General features: G+C 49.1%; 2 protein-coding genes across 4 annotated transcripts in view; both read right to left on the minus strand.

Moving 5' to 3' along the window:
• The window catches only part of LOC135394051 (sialin-like), a 136964-nt gene that overhangs the window by 29402 nt on the left and 90565 nt on the right, over positions 1-16997 (minus strand). The gene's annotated exons all lie outside the window — the stretch shown is intronic.
• LOC135395315 (very long chain fatty acid elongase AAEL008004-like) lies at positions 14633-16676 on the minus strand. Its single transcript, XM_064626545.1, has one exon. The coding sequence runs from the start codon at positions 15915-15917 to the stop codon at positions 15138-15140; it is 780 nt and encodes a 259-aa protein (XP_064482615.1). The 5' UTR covers positions 15918-16676; the 3' UTR covers positions 14633-15137.

The raw sequence follows: 16997 nt of genomic DNA on the forward strand, positions 1-16997 counted from the left end.
ACCATAGATACAGCACGGCGTACAAATTGTCGATTAGTAGAAGCTTACTGTACAGCCACATAGGAATTGGTATCGTTCTTTTAACCCGCGGTGATTCATAAACAACAACAACAACAAAAAAGAACGTCTAAGAAGTCGCCGAGTCGGTAATCGTCACGTTTGCCGGTCATACTTGTCCTTCTGAGGTGAAGTCGTGGCCTCTCATTTTCCCTGTTGATCCATTCCATCGCAGGGTCGAACAGTGCAGACACTGTTTCCGCTTCGGGCATGTGACCAAGAACTGTAAATCGGATGTATGTTGTAGGCGTTGTGGTGACAAGCATGAAGAGCTAGCGTGCCCTGACGGTGCCCAGCTGAAATGCCACCTATGTGGGGAACCTCACTATGCTGACTGCGAGACCTGTAGCTCCCGTGACCAAGAGGTGTTACTTTTGGTAATTATGGACTCTCGGCACTGCTCGCGTTATGATCCTCTAGCTGCTCTAAGGGGTCGTGGTTCCAGCTTTGCCCGAAAGGCCCAGAGGCCTGTCGATGGCGTCCTGGAGAAGATCTCTGCTGTCGTGGAAGCTGCTGTAGCCAAGCTCAGGGAAGAAATCAGTCCGATGATTACAATGCTTGCGTCCCTCTTCCCTCCTATGCAAGAGGCCGAGGCACCTCATACCTCTAATAATACCAGCATTCCCTCGGCTGAACCTATTGAGCATATGCACGCACACGCACCTCCATCTCGTCTTCCGGCACCCAGCCAACCCCAACCTCAGCTCACCGACGCCGAGATGGACTCCGTTTCTGCCATCCCCAAGCGTGGGGTCCCCCCACTCCCGGTGGAAAATGCGACAGGAAGGGCAATAAGAACATGAACAAGTCTGATACTGTCACTGATGTCCTCGCTGCAGCGGTTGCGGAATCCATTCTGAGTGATGGGTAACCTCCGAATCCTGCAGTGGAATTGCTACTCGATACTCTCTGCTCTCCCTGACCTGCATACCCTTGTTTCCTCTTTGACACCTGATATTATTTTGCTGCAAGAAACATGGCTCGCGTCTTACCGAACCTTCTCTTTCCCCAATTTTCACGCATATCGTCAGACATGCGTTGGACAGATCCGCTGGTAAAGGTGGTGGCTTGCTGACTCTCATTTCCTCCAGACTAGTGCATTCATCCCGCATTATTCCTCAGGTCATGTCACCGGCTTGTGAAGCCTTAATGGTGCAAGTTACTATGCCAGGGAACCGGCCCTTGTGCTTCATAAGCGTTTATTGCCCGGCTGGCTTTCAGTCAGCATCAACCTTTGACACGATTGTCTCTGGCTCTTACGTAGTGGCGGGCGACCTCAATTCTCATCACGTCATGTGGGGTCACAAAACCGATTCCCATGGGTGCGAACTCTGGGGCTGGATTTGCAGCCACAACATGTCCATAGCCCATGATGGTTCGGCAACGTTCTTACGAGGAACCACCCGATCTGTAGTCGACCTCACGTTGTGCTCGTCACATGTACGCCCGTCATCGTGGATGACGGTGACTTCTGGTACGTCTAGTGATCATCTCCCCATTTATTTTGAAGTGGCATCAATGACCACGCATCTTTCGCTTGTACCCCGTAGCAACCGTGTTCTCCGTGAGAAGAAACTGGCTACGTTGCTGCAGGCGGCTACCAGCCTCTGTGCGGTTGACCGCGCTGTGGCTTCGGTGTCGGCAATATCCCAGGCGATCGAGCAGTCCTCCTTTCAAACTACGAAGCGGTCGCCATCCAGTTGCGCGCCGTGGTGGAACGACGCATGCCCAAGGGATTATCGGCGGCGCAAAGCCGCTTGGAAGCAGTTGCTATCCAACACCTGCTACGCTAATTCGAAGAAGTACCAGATCCTTAAGGCCTCATTGAAACGAACCATTTCTGCTGCAAAACAAGCATTTCATAACGGTCACAACTCCTTTCTATCGCACCCGAGGCACCGGAAAGCCCTCCATCGCCATATCGCGTTTATTCGCGGCCAACGCTCCTGCTCTCCCAGCGATCTTGCTGTTTTGTCCGACGCGGATGCGCATCAACAGCTTGAAGACGTGGTCATAGGTTTAGCCGCACGATTTCAAAACACAGTACCTCTCCCTCCTACCCCGCCTTCACCTGGGTCGTCGCACCCTGACTTCGTCGCGGTTACGTCGGCTGAGTTGGACTGCATAGTGCGCGCATTTCCCGCAACGGCTCCTGGTCCGGACGGTGTATCAGCTGGCGTGATTAAGTCCTTGTGGTCTTCCCACCCACGTGCCCTGCTCGACATTATTAATACCTCGTTAGAGTCCTCGTGGATCCCTCCTGCATGGAAGGCGGCCAGAGTTGTTCTGCTTAAAAAGGTGGTCTCGAAGGGTTTGGCTTTCGGCAACATACGGCCGACAGCACTGACGTCTGTCCTGTGCAAAACTGTAGAGCGGGTCATACAACGCAGACTATCCGACTTTGTGGACTCTGCAGGCGTCTACAACTGCAGCCAAATAGGTTTCCGGTCGCGGTGCTCCGTATGGATGGCCCATCTCAACCTTGAGAGCCAGCTTCGCCGTGCCCAAGAGATGGGTGAGTTCTCAGCCCTTGTCACATTGGACATAGCCCAGGCATACGACAGCGTTGAGCATTGTGTACTGCTACAAAAGTTGGCGTCTGTTGGTACCCCGATGTATATCTTCTCATGGGTCAGAAACTTTCTCTTTGGGAGGTCATTTCAGTGCTCAGACCGGCACCTTGTCTCATCGTCCCATCCCCTGCACAGGGGCGTGCCTCAGGGGGCTGTTCTGTCCCCACTGCTCTTTAACATCCCCATGAGCTCCCTCCCTCTGAACCCGGGCATCTTGACTATCACCTACGCCGATGATGTCGCCTTTTTTGCCTCGGCACACTCCTTGCACACGCTCTACACTAAGCTCCAGAGACATGTTGATCGCCTACTAGCGCGGACTCGTGAAGTCCACCTCTCACTCATGATCCAAAAGTGTGCGGTGCTCCTGATCCCTCCTCCTGGCTATCGCGGCGCCACGCCCCACATTGAGTTGGTGATCGGCAACCAGAGCATCGACCTGACCTGACCTTACCACTGAAGTACCACACTGAAGTACTTAGGTGTATGGTACGACGACCGTTTGACCTGGGGACACCACGTTGATTACATCAGTAAGAGGGCCTCTGTTGCCTTAGGCTGTCTTCAACGGTGCGCTAGCGTCCGTGTGGGTATGCGTCGGAATGCGTTGCTCTATGTATACAAATGTTACGTTCGCCCTATACTGGAGTATGGATGTGTCATCTTCTCCCATCTTCCAGACTACCGGCTGAGGAAATTGTTTATATTAGAGAGGAAGGGCGATACGCTTATGCCCTGGCCTTCCTAGGTTCACTGCCAACGATGCTCTGTATCTTGATCCATCTGTCCTGCCGCTGAAGGATCGCTTCCGCCTGCTAACCGTGAACACTCTGCTCTCATTGTTGCAGAATCCCCTTGCTATAGAGCATAATGATCATCTTAAATATATGCGATCCTGGATGTGTAGACGATGGCGGAAATCAAACATCCCTCAACTCCTCTTTGCTCAGCTTCTGCTGACTCCGTTGGACGTCTCGCTTGCAGACATTGCCCCACCTATGCCCCCCTCAGTGCCAATTTCCGTCTAGGTTCTCGATATATTTCGTCCCGGCGTGAAGCACACCTCCTTGAATCATCTCCAGACAGTGTTGAATTGCCATTTCTCTCGGTTCTCCGATCACCTCATCGTCGCAACTGATGCATCTGTCTCGGACGAGCGGGCCGGTGTGAGCATTGTCATCCCACAACTTGACGCCCGTTTTCCTATCCGCTTGCCCGACTATACACCAGTTTACGAGAGCGAGTTCGTGGCAATGGTCCTCGCACTACCCAAAGTGCCCCCGCTTTTCCGTAAGGCACTTCTCATCTCCGACTCCTCATCTGTGGTATCGGCCTTGGACTGTCGCGATAGCTCGTTGTTCCCAGTCCTGGCCTCGCTCGCCCCCTCTCACATATCACACCTCATTGTAACCTGGGTTCCAGACCATTGTGGGCTCCCGCTCAACGAGGCTGCTAACACCCTGGCGAAGATGGCACTGTCCGGCCCCGTGCTTCCTATCCTCCCGCCGGTTGCTGCAGTTGTCCGTGCCCGTTACAGACGCTATCTCTCCCTTGCTCGGCCTCCTCCCCGCCTCGGCTATGAACACCTCTCTTTCGCTTGGAACCCGAGCTGTTGCCGCTCTCGACGTGCAGAAGTCTGTCTGGCGCGTCTTCGGTGTCTTGCCCTCCCGCTTAACTTTTACCTCCATCGCGGTGGGGTGCAACCTTCCCCAGGGTGTCCTGAATACGGTCACGACGAAACCCTCCAACATTTCGTTCTCGACTGTAGTACCTACCACGCCTTCGCCTACAGTCCCTCACCCTTCCACTGCTAAGGTTCAGCGTGCCTCTCTCATTACGCGCATTACTCTCGTTCGGTGCGTCCCATACCGGCAAATGGAATCCCGTCATCGCAGATAATCCCATTTCATTCGTTGCCGGCTCCAACCGGTTCTAGCCATTAGTGTAACTATACTCATGTCATAATGAATTAGCCCTGGCCAATCTCCATTGCGGATCGCGGCCATCTTCCTGGGAAGAAGAAGAAGTAGTGATCATGCGCATCCCTCTTGCACCACCATTAGCAGAACACTGACAATTATTAACATGTGCACACGCGAATGTGTATCGCATGACTGCATTAACATTAGGCTTGTTGGAGTACCACTGCTATGCGCAAATGTGACTCACCTGTCATGGAAAACATCGCTTGAATGATGGCAAAAAAGCCCGAAAGGCTTCGCTGAGCTATTCCGTTTTGAACGTGCGCAATAACAAATGAAGTCAGTGATATTTCGGAAACGTTTGCGTAATGTTTAATCGATTAGCGGTGTCAGGATATGTGGGCACCAACGCAATGAGCGTCATACTGTGGCAGGAAGACAATCACAAAAAGGGGCAGGATCTTCGTAAGGGTTCGTTAGAGCAGTTAATTCCCGAACTTTGCAGCATCGGCATCATCATCAAGCCCCCAGGAAGAGGAAGAAGAGGAGCAGCGCCACTCGCACGCGAGCCTTGCAGAACACCGCATCCCGAAAGTCATCTAAGAAAGACATGGCAACAGCACCGAAAAAGGGAACGCCAAGTCCGGCACCGGCTGCACCAGCCGCCCCCGCTGCGGCCGCAGCAAGTAAGGCAACACTAGGCAAAGCTGCCGCCAGCAAAACTGCAGTGCAGGCTGAAGCCGCACCAAAGCCAATGACAGCGCCAAAGGCTGCCCCAGCGAAGCCAGCTGTCCCTGCAAAGCCGGCTGCCCCAGCAAAGCCAGCAGCCCCAGCAGCTCCTGCAGCTCCTGCAGCTCCAGCCGCTCCAGCGCAGCCCCCCAAACCACCAGTGGTTGGGGAACAGAAGGTTGCCGCAGGTTCGTACTTTCACTTCCAGTGGGGACGCAAAAATAGGAGTAAAACGGCCCCGAAATTTACTCCACAGGACTGCAAACAGTCACTGAACTTCGCAAATGGTTACCCGAATATGAAACGTAAATATGAATGTAAATATGTGCTCCTCGTGAATTTGATGAAATAAGGCTGTATAACTTAGCTAACAGAGGGGGGGAAATAGTTACAGAGGTTCTTTCTTACGAAATTGTGCCCTGTGCAGGTCGCAAGATTTGATGACACTCGACGTGATGCACGCACACGAAATATGTACCTGGGACTGCGTGAAATGAGCGTGAAACAGAGCGTGAAATGCAGCCTCCACTCTGTGACATTCAGTTACTCCGCGTGGATTTACTCCCGGAAGGGACTATTTTTATGATAATGCATTTACTCCCCAATAGGAGTAAAATTACTCTTTTTTTTTTCGTAGAGTGTGCACTTGTATTTGTAAGTTGTAGCTCAATATCAACTCCACTGAACAGACGCGTCTGGTTTTTGTAAGGGAGGCGATACAGCGACGCTCCTTTTACAAAGTGACCCCAGCTCCAAGCTAATGTAATGTTGCAGGCGAGGCGGCTGCTGTCAAGACCCTCAAGTCTGCAGACGCAGTCGAGAAGGGCGCTGCTGCTAAGCCTCTGGAAGAACAGGAGCTCTTCTACGAGTAAGTACCCTTTACCACTCCATTCAGTGTGAAGACTTTGTTTCCTAAAAGGAAAGAAGAGGAGGGACCTAACCGTACCCTCATCTGCACCTCCTTCCTCGTCTATGTCCTCTTCGTGGCGACCTGCGTAGTGTTCGCCCAGTACTCCTTCCAGAATTATGGTGTGCATCCAATTTTTGTTGCCAAACACCTAGCGTGTAAATGAAGTTGAGTGGCGAACGGGGTGCATTCAAAAGGATGCATGGAAGGATCAGTGATTTTCTTCCCACTCTCTCAGATTGGGATCCTACCGATATACGGACCACTGCCCCTCCACTGGGCACAGTAAAAGGTAATAAATCGTCCTCTGGTCGCTTTACCATTCGACCGCCTGCAAAGTATGGTAACTCAAAATGCTGATAGAGACGGCTGTCTATTTCTTGCGTATATTTCAGATAATTCGACAAAATCTGGTAAGTGTTACTTCACAATATCGTGCTAAAGTTGGAAGCGTTACCTATCTGGCACCATCGGAATAGTGCCACTGCACTGCACGATTTCGTTGGTGGTGGAAGGGCAGCGACCTCTCCTAGTGTTCTATCTGCTATAGAACCTTCGCTGTTTCCAAAGGGATTAATTAAGCGAATCTGAACCTGAACGTGAACTAGATATAAGCAGAGCATTGCCGTCCTTGTCTAAGGATCGAAACTCTGCGACCGCGGAGAAACTACATTGAGTTCGCGTGGTCATTTCCCGACAGATTTCTTTGACAGATTCTGAGCACTTGTATTCGCGCTTGGTCAAAACGTAGCAATCGCGCGTGGAGTTTTCCTGGCACCAGGAATCTGCCAGCTAGCACTTTTTTTGCCCGGTCCCGACTTGGCCGGGCTGCGCCTTACACAACTGTATACGGTCGCGTTACAACCGTGATGCCCCTTAGCGTGACTCAAGTGACTAAAACCGCACATTCCTGGAACTCATGTTCGGGCGGCAATGGTCACGTGATCCAGGGCGGGCGCACATGACGTCACGCGCAGCCTCTGAGCGCCTTACTCGCTTGAGCGCCACGTTACTCTGGAAAACACGGGGATGCGTCACAGGCGTCATACTGCGGCCGAATGAGGCAACCAGCGTGGGTTTTTACAATATCCCCTCGTAATAGACCCGAGAAACGTTATCATGACGTTGATAGAAAGACTAAAACCGAAACAAATTTGAAGGGGAGGAGTGGGTTCCGCGAATGGGCGCTTGTTCGCCGCCTCCTATTGAAAGAAAAGTAGGGCCGAACGTCGCGTCCCTTTCAGGGACCATCGTAATCCCCTCAAGACCGTGGCTTTCGTGGGTGGGGTACGTCTTTGGGTGGGTGTTTGGCTCTGGAAAGTGGTGTGTTTACATGCTTTTGACAAAATATTGTGCAATCTCACAAAATTTTAGGGGGTCTCCTCTAGATTTTTTTTGGGGGGGGATGTTAGTGGGGGTCTGGATAAATCACGACTCACGGCATGCCCTCCTACTGTGACTTCGGTGAGGTAATTTGTGTTTCCGAGTCACGTGACCAAACGTGACGTCACTGCACAAGCCTGGGCCGAGTTGCTACGAAATGACCACGCGAATTAACTCGCCACAAGGAAGGCTGTCGGCTCTGTCCCCGAGGAAACGTCTTGATATTACACACTCGGTACCTCCAGTGTAATTTTGCTTTGTCGTTTCAGGGCAACGTCACCTCATGCACAAGCCAAGCAAAAAACGGGGTGAGCACCAGACAGCGTTTTAGTACCCATGTACCCAAGTGTGCCCTCATAAAGTATAACACGATCTTCACTTTCAGGCAATTCAAGTGGAGAGTCTGCGGAAACGGAACCAACATTCGACTGGGGTACGTGTCGTACGAGTTAGGTGTTGAACAGACGCTTAGTCGCTCCTTACAGATGCTCCAGGACAGGCAGGCCCGATGTCAGGGGACTACGTCCCTGAAGTTATGTCTGGAAGCAACTTATTCAGGGCGAAAGGAAATTCCACGCGGCCGGGGAACGTGTCAGCCTCTGTTCGGGGTACGGTACATTTCGGCTCATCTCATACGAGCTTTGGGCGACGTGCGTTGCGCTTCTTACGCACATGAAATAATTATCTATACTTTGCGCTGGTCTAAGACCTCCAACTTAAGACTTCAAATTGACGACCTTGGCGCGCATTTTCCAGATGCACCCAACGTGCAGAAACAGATCAAGGACTACGTTCCCGAAATCATTGAAGACCAAGACTCCTGATGTGCCAGGGAGGGTCTTTAAAGATCATATAACATGTTTTAACTGTGCTGGTGATCAATTCTGTTGCTCAAAGGACATTAACGGATCGAGACAAATTAGGTGTCTCATGTTAGGTCGTTTCGTCGTGGTTAGTAGTCTAAAATTCTTCATTACATGACTGAAAACAATGTAGTTGCTGGAAGTCCGCAGTACATATAGCAACTGTACAGAATACTTCGTGGCGCTAAATTTTTTTTATTTTTTTCGAAACACATGGTGGAATAAAAGCAGCTCAGTGATATAACCCCCGGCGGGTCTTATCAATGAAAATAAAATGTGTCTATCTCACGCAAAACTTTACGACTGGCGTATTTCTATCCTTGAGTTGTTTACACGCTTATTTGGGTCAGGGCATCAGCTATGCGCAATGCTACAAAGGGAGAAAACCCAAACGGAGGATGACCCCCTTTAGGATACAATACGACATCACATTTAATTGCTATGGCGCAACCCTCATTTTTCATTTTCTTTGTTTCATTGCAGCCCAATGATAGTATAATCGACAGTGCATCATGCACAGAGTCGCAGTTTATGTTTGGAACAAGAAGGGTACCTCGGCGCAACAGCAGTTCTTCCTCGGCAGCTGCCATCAACGTGACGTATTGGGAAACGTCTTCCAAAGAGGCAGTGGCGCCTTATCACTCGTTGCGTTATGAATCAGAGCTTTTCCTTGAACTGTTCGCGAGATGATGTCGTGCAACCTCTAGCATCGCGCCTTCGTTCACTTGTAGGGTTCGATCCACATGTTCGGGAGAAATGGGGGGAGGGGGGTGGTGAATGACAGACAGCGAGCACGAGGTACACGAAGAGCGGACAGAGTCGATGGGCATACCGAGGTATAGCGAAGTGGGTCCAAGAATGAGATGACGGCGACATTTAGAATGAACAACAACAATAATAATGATAATTCAATGAAAACAAAAGCGTCTAAGCCAGCAAGGGCTTGTGGGCAGAGTCTGGCAGACAATGGGCACAAATAAGTATTTCCAGTAACGAATAAAACATGCCAGTATCACAAAGAACACTCACTCACAGAATAGTAAAGTAATGATAGACTACAGCGATGAAATAGAAAGTAAATCCAAAATTTACTTTCTATTTCATTGTTGAAGTCCATCATTACTTTGTTAGGGCTGCTTTGAGGCATCACTAGGGAGTGCATTAAACACAGACGGTATATGTATAGTAGTCTCATTGGCCTTTTCCATAGATTGATCAAATCCTTGGGATATTGTAAGATTCAGAATGTCTAGTGAGATCGAGGTTAATCGTAAAATTTTATAGTGAATAATAATAACACATTAGGTAAAACATAACATATTCAGGACATGTTCAAGAACATATGAATATAACAGGAAGATATTCAGAAGATATTGATACATACAGTGTAGACATACCGATATACAGTACATGGCACTAAACAGGAAGGGAAAAAAGTGTGTAGGAATAAAAAAATAAAAAATAAAAAATAAAAATAATAATGGTACCGTGATGTTACACGCAAGGTTTGTCTGTAAGTCGTAATATTGAGTCCGTGACAGATATGATAAAAACATTCACGCCCTTCCGCAGCTATGTGCGAAGAAGTGACAGCGATAGCTGTATCATCCACGCGCAATAAGGGCGTGATGTGTGGCTCACGGTTATACGGTTATGTTCAGCACGCACACGCAGACAGCTTTTTGTTTTTCGTGAGAACTGCTTTATTCAAGGAGGGACAACAACACACCTTTATGGTCCCATCTTTGTCCCATCCCATCCTTGTCCCATCCAACAGTTGGCATTACGTGGTTAGTAAAGTACGTTGGGAAGGTGAGGTACTGAAACTGGCTGGCAATGTTCTTGGTACCATTTCGGGTCGTTTGACCTCGGCTTGCGTTCCCAAACTTTCGGATCTTTTCGGCTTCGTCTCACCGCAACCGCTTGGCGTTCCCTCACTGGTGGCGGTGGTGGTGCTGGTGGTCGTGGTGGTGGTGGTGAAAGGGCTCGCCGTTGTCGGCCTCACAGAGGTGGGCAAAGTCACGACTGACGCCCTGGGGGAATGCGCGTCCTAGGGCGACTTCTGTTGTCTTCGTGCAGCCAATGCGCTTTGGGCTGCTTGTTCGCTATGCCGTTCGCGTGCTGCAGCGGCGCGCCGAGCCCTGACCACCTCCCATATCTGCGGACGGCGGACACAGACTACTTGGCCACCCCATAGCCTCATACATATTACCACTTGCTTAACAAGCTTCAACTCACTACGCTCTCCTTTCGTCGGAGGTATCTTAACTACATTTTCCTGTAGAATGGAAATCATTCTAGGTTTGACTGTCTCGACCTTCTTTAATCCATCTCATTCAATGTCCCAGCAAAAGTGTTAGGATGCTCCAATCTTGTCTATATCGACAGGCATTGTGGTCTCACTCCTTTCTCACGCGTAACTTGAGTAACGTCTATCGAGAGCACAATATTGACATTTTTGAAAACCTTAGCTCATTCATCCGCTACTATGGCGCTATGTTTATTATATGATTTAACGTCGTCTGCGCTTTTTTTGCGAGCCCGGTACGTTTAATGTTGCTGTGCTGTTGTTCTGTTGCTTATCCTGTACATGCCATTGTACTTTTGTTTTCTGCACTTATGCCCTAGCTCTCGCAATTTTCTTATGTTGCACGTTTGCACGTATTTCCTCTTTCAATTGTATAGCGCGCCATAGGGAAGGTTTGGGCTGTTTATGGGCGCATAAATCTTTTTTTCATCCAATCTCCGATTTGCTGTTGCGCCAACCAATGACGAGCCGAATAAAATGTTACGGACCACGACGCCATGGCTTTCACAAGAGCAACAGCTATCTCTGTAATAAACGTACCATCACGCCCGACGCGCGGGCTTTGCGAAGTAGTAATAATAGTTATAATAGCAAGAATTCGTTCCTTTACGCCGCGAGGCAACTATGATCACGGGCTACCCCACAATGGTCGGTCTCTGGATTAACTTTGTCCACCCGCGCTGAAATCTCAACACGGGGCGCGCCGTGTTTAACGTCTCTTGCGGAAGACGGCATGTCAAAGCAAGCTTAGCGAAGCGGACAACACACTCTTAAGAATGAGCTTCACCTCATACAGTGACCACGTGAAGTTCATAATTGCCACAAAAATGGCGTACGCCCCCCCCCCCCCCCCGCTTTCATCAAATCAAGGGCGAGAACGTTGTTATTCGGGATGACTGTTGGTTGGCTAGGAGCGTGAGACGCGGTGAAGCTACGTTTTTAGAGTGCATTTCGTCTGAGGAGAAGCATATATACGCGGGGAGCAACACACAGGTAACACAAGTAATAAAGTGGACGCAGATGCACGACGCACGGGCTTCGATTACTGTGGACCATAACGGTCATAGCGATGGAGAGTTTACAGTTCCTGTGTAGTGTGTGTACTATTGTGCGTATCATGCATCTATGCGCGTTATGCACACCGGAAAATACCACATTCAAGTCTACCTTCGTATTGTCCAACAGCCATACTTCTATAACAACTTCTTGTATTCGAAACAAAACCGGTAAAAAAAAAGTTTGCAATACATCGCTCAAACGTGTAGTATTTTCCGTTCAATACGTAGTCTCTTAAAAATGTGCAGCGCGCTAGCTTGAACAACGAGGAAACAAAAAATTTAACGGTACCGTCTCGACGTCTATATGCGGGTATACGACGGGTATACTCATCAGACAGAAACAAAAAGGAAACTATCCGGGGGACGTTGTACGTAGTGAAAGGTACATGAGTGCTCTATCGAAGTTTCTTTCTTTTTTTTTTTCTTTTTTTCTGAAATGGCCTTTTCTAAGGGAATGCCGCGTATAGCCTGTAACGTCCCGCTGGGATCTGTGAAACTTTCTCTTCGGTGCTGCATCCCCCAATGCTGTAACATGCGCTAAGCACTCGGAATATTGTGCTACCATGTACTAAACGATGTGCTAGGTAGCTGTGGCTGAGCAAGATCCCAGCAAAGGATGGTGCCGATGCCACTTCGGCTAATTGGTGGGTGCGCATTATTCATCGCCACACCAGAGAATGCGATATGCATTCACTCTAGCAGATTAGTGTCCATCACCGGTCATCGTGAATGTGAAACACACTCACCACAGAGTTTTACTGCATCGTACGCTATCGCCTTTGCGTACGTAACGTATATAGCGTTGCTGGTATACTGCACACGCGCAAAATATAAAGAAACACTAACGCTATCCCCTACGTACGCAGAGGCGATAGCGTAGGGTGTACTAAAACTCTCCGGCTAATGTGACGCAATACAGTCTTTGAGACACTGGCTATCACAGACTCATTTGATGTCCAGGTGACCGATAACGACTTTCTAAATCGTCCGGCAGGGGTCATGACGGTTTCCGGAAGTAAGGCTCGCGAGTTTCCTGCCGTTATAGCACAGAACGGTAGTTCGATTAAGCCTTAGACTAATGCCAGTGTTGTTCCACTGAGTGCGACGAGAATCGCTCTTTCCGCTCCGCAATGCGAACCTCTTTCACGCAGATTACATGGTTCGATAGACGCTCATCGATTGTTTCGGTGGCGCGAGAGAAATTTGCCGCCTACGAAACTCGTTCCCTTAAAAGTAATGCCGCGCGACAAGCATTACGAGAAATCACTCATGGTGACGTATTTTTTTCTGCTCCAGTTCCCAGGATGGTGAATGAGTTTAACGTGCCATACACCTTCGCTGTAGGGAGAGCAATGAGCCATTGTAAGAAAAGTGCAGTGCATGCTTGTGTCGCTTAGCACCTGTTGAGGTCTCTTTTCTTGCGCGACTCTCATCCGTCAAGCAAAAGGCAAGAGGAAAATGCAGTTCTGAGAAAGAAGTGAACTACGTCGGACTCTTGAGATTTCCCCAATGGTTTATTCACATACGTCACTCGCGGGGAAGCGCCACAGTCGTCAGAGGATAGCGGATTTGTCGCTATGTGATGTAGGTGTTATACGGCCCGGCATATTTATCGTATTCACTGTTCATTCTGTGTTGCTTTGTCCTTGTACTATGTGAATGTCGAACCTAGACCTTGTCGGCACAGGAGTGACGACATTGAACATGAGGTGCTGGTTCGATTCCTGCCGTTGCTTGGCTCTTTCGAAGACTGACAGGTTTGGATCAGTGAACAAACCACAGAGACACCCACTAGCGGCATCGCCGAGCGAGTTGAGGCACCCCGCTCTTTGGTTGTAGCCAAGGTCGTGCTAAAGACTGGGAGGTGGTGGGTTCGAATCCTACCACCGGCTGTGCTGTCTCAGGTTTTCCCCGGATTTTCCGAAGACTTTCCACACGAATGTCGGCACAGTTCCCCTGAAGTCGGCCCAGGACGCATACTAACCCCCCCTGTCCCCCACTCCTTCCTGCTGTCCTCTCTCCATCTGCCCATATCTGTACGCCGCTCACAGCCACGGTTGCTTCGCGGCGCTAACACGGAATAAAAAAAACAGACCTTCCCTCCAAATATGTCGATCGATTTTTTTTTAAATTTAGCTTTAATGATCATTGCGATCAATCGCAAAAATAATGTGTTATTGATACTTCCTTACATACACTACCGAAATGAAGCTACATGCCCATTTTTAATCTGTCAAACAACTGCATGGTATGAGTTCCTGCACGGCCTTGTGAGAGCACCTGCGTTCACGGCCCAAGGCTGACCTTCCGAGGAGCGAGCAGAACCTGGACATAGACAAAGGAGCTTCGACCAGTGTGCATCCCTGGAAGATTATCCCTTTTGTAACCATATTCTTAGCCTTTTGACGAATTTCAAAAGCTCCTCCAGACGTCCAGGCGTCCGAGCCAAAAATTGTTTTTCTTTCCTTCACAGGGAAAGTCACAAAACTCCGTCTCATTCGGACGTGCGTAAAACAAATATATTACCGCGATGGAGAGCGTTGCTTTAAATCTCGCGTTTTTGTAGCGCAAAGTCGTAAAAGCGCAGTCACCCAAGATTGCGGAAGGGCGCGAAGGACTTATGTACGTGTTCAAGATTCGTAAAAAGGGACCACACGAACTGCTATCGAGTACTACTATGCTATTACGAATACTAATATTACGCCAAATACTATTACGAAACAGAGGACGACTCTGTAATACAAATGTCACGGTTGGATCCCCTGTCATATAAAGTTCGTCCACGCGAGGGCTTCGAGGAAAGTACATTCGAACAGAGTACAATACACAGCGTCGTAGAAATAAAAGTTTATATAAGCATTATATTGGAGTCCTCTTTCGACATACACAGCATATTATCCTAGACATGATAACAAACACGTCATTCTCTTTGCATTGTTACAAAACGCGCGAGGAAACACATATCAAAGTAATTTAAACGCAGTCATGACATTGCATAAGAATATACATAACAAACTGATCGCAAGTAGCCGCGCAAACGATGAACAAAGGTGGGAGATTTAACGACGGACAACTGGTCTCACTCGATGCACGAACAGAAAATTGTCTGTCTCAAATCGACGTACATTTCCACAATATGAAAGACGAAATGGGGCGCGCAGTTAACTTATATGTAGGTTACATTATCTCCGTCGCAAACAAAGCTGCACCTGAGTTTGAACGCGAGACAAATAAAAGGCGGTCCATGGTTGAATCAAAGGGCACAAAACTGTGGACTGTCCGTGTTCCCCCTTAGTAAATAGGAGGCGCTTCGCAAACACAGGAAACGGATACATAATCATTCCGGCTTCGCCTTGTAACTCCTGGTGTAGAACTTTGCAAACATGACCAGAAAGAAAACGCACTCTCCGATGCACAACCAGGAGAAAAAAGTGGGAAAGCCGCACGGAAAAAAGAGCGGCAGCGTCGCGTGGACTGTCAAGAAACCGAACTGTGCCATCTGCAGTTGCGTCAAATACCTCTTCCACCAAAGGTGCTTCTGCACTGCTGGTCCCATAAGCGAGAGACAGTAGTAGCTGTACATAAGAACGTGAATGCAACTGTTCAAACAAGCCGTCAAAATGTTCTGTCCCCCGCACGCGAACTTGACCACTAACCACACCGTCGTCACCACCATGGCATGGTGAGCAACGTGAAGAGGAGTCACGTGACTCTGCTTCTTTGTCAGCACGAAGAACACAGTGTCCACCAAGTCGAACATCTTCAGCATGAGGTACCACCACGAAAGACGGAGCAGAGAGTTGTTCCCCTCTGTGTCCGAGTAGTCGACCGGTTGGCACAACCAGTTGTAGCCGCCACCGATGTATGTCTTGCTGAAGAACTGAACCGCGAAGAAGGCGCTGAAGAAGACATTGGCTAGGTTGTAGAAGAAGATGAGAGTACGTAGCTTGTAAGGCTTGCGATCTCGCATAAACTGCGGACCGGTGACGCGAGCGAAATAAACGTAAGCTACGATGAGCGTGATGCACGGCAGCGGGCTGTCCATAAAGGGCCAGTGCTGGACACGAGGATCGGACATCGCCGCAAAGCGGCGGGACACGTTTATCATCACCTCCATGCTTCCCGAATGCCGTCTATAAGAGCAAAATGCGATGTTGGTCCCTTCGTTTCGTTCATAAAGTTCCTGTCATATACGTTACGTCAACGTCACGCGCGTCGTCCATGTCCAAGGACGTAAGTTCTTCCTTGTTTGTTCACTCCGAAGACGTCGCGACGTTTTTGTCCTCCCGTATTCCTCCAGAATGCGCTCTCAGCGGAATTTCTTCCATATCGACCGGACATTGGGGGAGGGAAGAGCCGGTGCGGATTGGCTGTTCCCGCTACGTGACGACACAAGGGAAGGGAGGAACGTCACGGGAAGGAAGGGAGTCTGGCGAAGAGAGAAGCTTTGTCTTCTGTCGGGGCTAAAGCGGCGAGGGGTGGATTGCATAACGAAGGATTTTCGCGGACTTGCACTAATTTTTTGTTAGGGGATCGATTGTCTCGTTATTCATCGATTTCTTCGTGAAGGCAGACGTTTATGACAATACATATTTTTGCCGCGCTGGGTATCGGGAGAGACACTTGTCACACGACACGAGCGATCGGAACGGCGGGACAAAAACAACGAAATGCTTTGCAAAACAACGTTTTCCTCGAAAGCGGCTGGGCGGGACTCTGCTCCGTGGCAATGCATCGCACGTCCTTCCTTCGAACTCTGGTCATGTTGTAACACTCTAGAACATGACTTCCATTACCTCTGCAATGCTTCAAGAAGAATAAATAAACGAAGAGAAAAAAAAAAAAAGAAAAAAGAACGGCGTTGCCACACGTTGTTGCTTGCGCAACATAGCTTATATTCCGTAGCACCGTGTGCTTTGTTTGTTTTTCTTACTTCACTGTTTTATTGCGCGTGCTAGGAATTTCTTCTGACGTGCGCACACGTGATCACGCTATCATTGCTGTATGAGCGCTCCTGCAATTTTGAAACAAAGACAAAAAGAGGATGAAGTGCAGTCGTCTATATTGACTTTTTTTATCATAATCATAGTTATGATGAGATTTGAGAACCACACTAAACTTCTCTTACGTAATCCCCTCCACACTCTAACAAAGTGTCCCATTCGCTTCGGTCGTATACAGGAAAAAGACTGAATGA

The sequence above is a fragment of the Ornithodoros turicata genome, chromosome 5, assembly GCF_037126465.1.
Source record: "Ornithodoros turicata isolate Travis chromosome 5, ASM3712646v1, whole genome shotgun sequence".
Taxonomy (NCBI): domain Eukaryota; kingdom Metazoa; phylum Arthropoda; class Arachnida; order Ixodida; family Argasidae; genus Ornithodoros; species Ornithodoros turicata.